General features: G+C 43.9%; 1 protein-coding gene across 3 annotated transcripts in view; it reads right to left on the bottom strand.

Annotated features, from left to right (window-relative positions):
• LRRC49 (leucine rich repeat containing 49) overlaps window positions 1-6,038 on the bottom strand; it is a 125,800-nt gene that overhangs the window by 115,404 nt on the left and 4,358 nt on the right. For all 3 annotated transcript variants that reach the window (XR_002100751.1, XM_019533459.1, XM_019533458.1), the window contains one exon: window positions 668-770. Coding sequence is in view for 2 of the 3 variants with exons in the window: in XM_019533459.1 (XP_019389004.1) it covers window positions 668-770 (103 nt within the window). In the remaining variant the exon portion in view is untranslated. The remainder of the gene's footprint in view (window positions 1-667; window positions 771-6,038) is intronic.

Below are 6,038 nucleotides of genomic sequence, written 5' to 3'. Positions count from 1 at the left end.
GAGGGGGTGTCTGGGGGGCTTTGGGGGAGCGGGGGCGCAGCAGACTTCACCCGCGTGTCTCTCACTGCTCCGGAGCCTACCTGAGTGGTTGGTTTTTTTTGTTGTTGTTTTTTTTGGGGGGGGGTTTCCCTGTTTGGCGGGCCCTTTTAAACTACGCGCATCCTTCCTATGTAACCTCGAGTAACACAGTTAACCTGTCGGGCCATACCTTAGCATTACAATGGAAATGATACTTCTCATCTTAAGAATACTGCAAAAGTAAATTCTGAGTAGAGTTCAGACATTATGGCGATGGTAGATGGCACAAATTAGGGCTCCTGAGCATTACAATAATTTACACCGTGTATTACTATTACTATATTTTGGGCATGTCAGAATTCAGATCATAAATACAATAGAGGCTAAAGTGCAAAAAAGTGTGCCCATTCAATTACAACCAAAACAATAGTATCAAACACGAAAAAAAAGTTGGCTTCCAAACTGAGACCACGTATGGAATGGAATAATTGCAAATATTCTGACATCTTGACGGTCTATTCAGGAATGTGAACTATTCTGACACACTGTTAACACAATCCAAGCCTCTTAAAATAGTCTGTATTTTCCTTACGGAAAAAACATGATAGTTGCACTCACCCCATCAATATCCTATCAGAACACTGCTCACCTTTCAAAGGTTAGTCTGTCAGAGTTCAGTATTTTTTCTTCAGCAGTGCGTTGCAAAATGGAAAGTGCTGTTATTGATGAATTACTCCCAAAGTTTGTATTATCTATTGGAACATTAAAGTAGAAATTTCAAAATTTTAAATTACAAAATAAAGATGGAATATTTCTAGTTGTTAAAAATAAAGATATGGATTACATGTATGTACAGTGTGACCCCCATCATTGCACTTAACTGGCACCATCCAACATTTTATTAAAACATTCACACATCTTATCTGCTATTTTTAAACGTGCAACCATCCCACATATCCATTTTTAGAAATATGCCCAAAAATGTTAATGAATTTAAGTAATTTCACACCAACTGACTTCGTAAGTTTGCTACATGATTGAGCACTCGGTGTCATTCAGACATCAGACTACTACTGGCTGATTTGATAGATTTAACTTCACTATCTGAAGTGCAAAGAACAGAGCCAGCCTTAGGGATGGGCAGCATGAGTAAGCCCCATGACCAGGGCTTCCTGGGCAATGTCTTGGTCAGGGGGATGTCAGTGGCATTATGCAGCTCAGCAAGGGAGGGGTAGCAAGTGCAGCTCTAGTATTACTGTTTAGTGGAGCCAAAATTAGGACACTCATTTAACTTTTCACTGGCCATGACCCTTGCAAGTGTGTGTCAATGTGCTGGAACATTCATTTTCATTTTCACTGGCTGTGAAACTTGGAAGGAAACAAAGTGTCATAAGTACGTAAGAAGAGAGTGTCAGGAGTACAGAACAGGAAATAAAAAGCTCAGTTAATGACTGCAATTAAAAAAAAATATGGAGACACAATGAAAGAAACAAAAACAAAAAATCTGAAATCTGTTAATGACAACAGTCACAACAGAAACGCCAGATGAAACATGCTTGTATGATCCACAATTCAATTTCCAAGAATCAACACAAGAGAAGGAAAGAAGCCAGAAATGAAACAGAAATTCTTCATCTGAACCAAAACAGTGATGATGCCACTAGTGATAGAGATGAAGCTATTCCCGTTATAGGCACTGGCAATGCCATTTCTGACCAAAAATTCTAGATCTGCTCAAGACCAATAGTTCATCAAAAGTAAAAAAAGACATGGTTTTTCCTCCGGATGAACAGAATAGACATTTTTCTATGATGTTTTCATAAAAAAATCTTGAAAATGGCAAAGTTCTGAAGCAGTGCTGGCTGCGTTTGACTCAGAGGCCGTTAACAAGGTCTTCCGTTTCTGATGCAAGCTCTTGGACTTGAATCCAAAATCATCCCTAGCTTTTGAGGGGTTAAATGATTGGAAGCACATCTCAGATTCCTGTACATCATGAAAAGTTGTCTAGCAATTTCAGCTCCTGCCGAACGTGGGTCTAAGCAAAGCAAAGGATAAAACAGAATAACTACACAACCTTCATGTTAATCTAGGGTTTAAACCAGCCCCACACACTCATTATAAAAAGTGTCAAATCAGTGATGAATGTGAAGATTATGAAAGTCAAAAATCCAGAAGTCAAGTTCAAAAATTAATTTTTCAGCCAGCTTACAGACATGGTGAGCATGTCCATGAAAGAACACTTTGAGCAAATGAATCACATGCAAATCTTTGCGGTTTTCTATATAATGTAATACGACTCCCAGACAAAGAAACTTTGAGGCAGCACTGTAAGGGCCTTCATTGCGAATTGACATATGAAGAGAGCGGACCTTGACAGTGTGAACCCCTACAAAGAACTTGGCTATCTCCAAAGTTTACTTCCAACAAAGTGTAGTGTTTCCCAAGAAGTTCTACAATTTATTTATGATGAATTTTGCAACCACTTCCAAACACATGGACAGCACTCAGGATCTGGTTCACCATGTCCATATAGGTGGTGAGCAGTGAATGGAGCTTCTTGAAGTTGAATCTCAAAAACATGTTTGCAATCGAGAGATGACAGGCTATCTTTGCTGGCCATTCTATCTAGGGAATGTTGTGGCTCAAGACAGGGACCTGTCACAAGCAATTTGAGAGTTAGCAGCAGCAAAGACATGCAGAGTTGCCTTCTGAGCCCTGGAATCTTAATGAACAAAGTTTAATTTGTTATAGTTATTTAATCAGTTTAGTGTTTAATTTAATGTTTAGTATATTTGTCACAGCTATGAAGTTATATTTATGACACATCATTTATTATCTGAATAAAACTGAATTTAATTGGACTGACTTGTGTCATTTCCTAGATTTTATAGACATTTGGGCTGGAAGGGACTCCAGAGGATCATCGAGTCCAGCCCCCTGCCCCAGGGACAGGAAGTCAGCAGGGATCATAGGATCCCAGTAAGATAAGCATCCAAATGTGTCTTGAAGGCGTTCAAAGTGGGTGCTTGAACCGCCTCTGGCAGCAGTTCATTCTAAACCTTGGGGGCTCGGACAGTGAAGAAATTCTTTCTTATCTCCAGCCTGAATAGGTCACGGTGGAGTTTATCACCGTTCAATTTTGTCATCCCTTAGGGTGCTCTGGTGAACAGACGTTCCCCCAGATCCTGATGAGTACCCCTGATAAACTTATAGGTGGCCACCAGATCACCCCTGAGCCTGCGCTTTTCCAGGCTGAAGAGCCCCATGTCTCTCAGCCTCTCATCATAAGGTCTGTTTTCCTGACCTCTTATCATGTGCATGGCTCTTTTCTACACCCTCTCAAGATTCTTCCTCTTCTGTTTTCTTTAGTAAATTATTTAAATTTAAAAAAAAACAAACTTTTGAGATTAAACCCTTATTTCTAAATTGGGGGAGGGAGTGGGGAGAGGGTGCCAAAACACAAGCTCACCCAGGGCATCACTTTCCCTAAGGCTGGTTCTGTTGCGAGAGAGGAAGAACAATTGTATTTTACTTTTCTTTCCCCTACCGTGAGCCTAACTGGCTATGCCTGAAATTAGACCTTTTTAAGAAACAGAAACATGCGAGGTAAGTGGGGAGCATTTAAAAGTAACAAAGTAAAACAAACAAAAGTACCATAATAACATAAGCTCCAATTAAGCAAGTGCTGAACATAATTCCTCCTAAACATGACTGTTCTTACCACCTGCTAGTAATTGGCCCCATATTTTGGGAAGGTGGTGGTGACTATTTGGACTGTGGATCACAACACAGATTGTGACTCTTGATTCCACAGTTAATAATTAAATAATATGAAACCAAAAAAGCCTTCAATTTCAGCAAATTATATACAAAATCCAAACAGTACCCAACCCTTAAACTTGCTTGGAGAGCAGTCTACTTAAAAATATTTTTCTCAATAATATTCTTCATAAATAGGTCATGATGATGCACATATCCCAACATAAGAACCTGAAGTAGTAAGTGTCCACAAACTCACCCTGCCCTTCAATTAAAATTAAATGTAAGTTGAACCTGGGAAAGGCAGACAGTTTGAAATACTTTCCCCTGAGCCGCAGGGGCTCCGCGAAGCAACAACAGCTTGTTCGTGTTTATCACCACGAAAAATAAATTCTTATCTTAAATTGAGCATCCTTATAGTATCCATGTATCTGCATGGATACTGAGATTAGGTTGGGTTCACTTTTTGTACTGTAACCAGGGATCTGAGTTTCCGTTTGCTATGGAAAATGGCCATTTTCTCCTTTAAACTGAGAAACCCACATATTTTCTCTTTTAAAAGACAGAAAACCATGGATTTTCTCCTTTAAAAGGAAAAAAACCATGGGAAATGGTGGGTTCCCTTTGCAGGCTGGTAGAGTTCTAGTCTACATGGTGCTTCTTGGAGCTGAGAGGCAGGGGGGGCACCATGTGCATATGCACTCTCACGCATACACATGGCAGCCAGGAAGCAATGGAAAGCAGCTCCTGAGCTCCCTACAGGTAACTCTACAGGCGCAGGGGCACAGGCTACACACTGAGGGGTGAGGGGGGTATGTGCCTCCCAAGATTTTTGCACACACAGCAGGGCTGCAGCTGGGCCAGGCCAACTCCAGAGGAACTACCTCTGCAGCCCAACACACAGGACCCTGTGTGGGAAGAAGCGCTGCGCCGCCATGGCCAAGGTGAGGCATGGCAATGGCAGAGGTGTGCTCCCACTGCTGCTGGGCAGACAGGGGGTACCCCACCTTGGTGGCCATAGCAGCACTGCATTCCCTCCTGAGCCGGGTCCCACCCATTAGGTTGCAGAGGCAGCTCCTGTCTGAAGCTGGTCCAGCCCTGCTGCAGCCCGCATGCCCCACTGTGGGTGCAGAAAATCTCAGGGGACATGTGCCCCCCATCCCACACATTTACTGTGCCCATACCCCCCTTTCCCACACACTCACTCCCTTGTTCACACACTGGGGGCAGGGGGAAGCCACTGACTTATCAGGGCTGCTCAGCACCACAAAGCAGTGGAGGGGAGGGGAGGGGAGCCACAGCTGGATCTGCGTCCTAGTGAGCAAAGGAGGCAGGGGGAGCTCTGATTTCCCATGATTAAAAAACCAGCCCCTCCCCCTACTCCCCCAAAAAAGTAAAAATAAAAATCAAATGTCAACATTTATAGGTATTTAGAACGTATTATAACGATTGAGGCACTGATGGGCTTCCAAACTACTTTAAAATTGTAAATATATTAATACAACATTGTGTTCAACTGATACATACTATACACATGTATGTACAGTAAAAGCTTTGTTATCCAGCACCCGTGGGGAATGGAGAGTGCCAGATAAAATATGCCAGATAACTGAGCAGCCCAAACAAGCGTCTTTGCCTGTTCAGGCCGCCACCTGTCCCGCCACATCTGGGGTGCTGCCGCCCCTCCTGCCACATCGCCACCAGTCCCATGGGCCCTGTGGGCTCCGAGGGACAGGGAGGAGGGACCCACGCAATCTGCTATGCCATGGGGGCTTGGCAGCCCAGGCTGCTTTCCCCCAGGCCACAGGGGCTCCGCAAAACCCTTTTCCTTTTTCACTTACAAGCTGTCATGCTGGTTAACAGAACATGCCAGCTTGCAAGGTGCCAGTTAACACAACTTTTGCTGTATACATATACATATAGTCTAATATAATAAAAGCCTTAGTCTGTCTGTCTGTCTATAATGCTGCAGGCTAAGTGCATATGTGCCGCCCAGAGGGCACACACCAATTGGCTGTGAGGGCCCAGAGCTTTATGGACAGAGGGAGCGAGGCAGCCACCACCCCCCACCCAAAAACAGCTAGCAAGGAAGGGGAGGGGGAGGGGACCAGGAAGGGAAAAGGGAAGGGGGGTTACAGTGGCAGTGCCTCCACTGCTACAGCCCACCCATCTGCTGCTGCTGCCGCTACCCAGCCCCAACAACAGCCAGCAGAGAGGGGGAGGCAGCAGGGACAGAGGGGAGGGAAAGGAGGCAGGGATGC

The sequence above is a fragment of the Crocodylus porosus genome, unplaced genomic scaffold, assembly GCF_001723895.1.
Source record: "Crocodylus porosus isolate Cpor-Errol unplaced genomic scaffold, CroPor_comp1, whole genome shotgun sequence".
NCBI classification, from domain to species: Eukaryota; Metazoa; Chordata; order Crocodylia; family Crocodylidae; genus Crocodylus; species Crocodylus porosus.
This window is presented reverse-complemented; position numbering and strand designations above follow the sequence as displayed.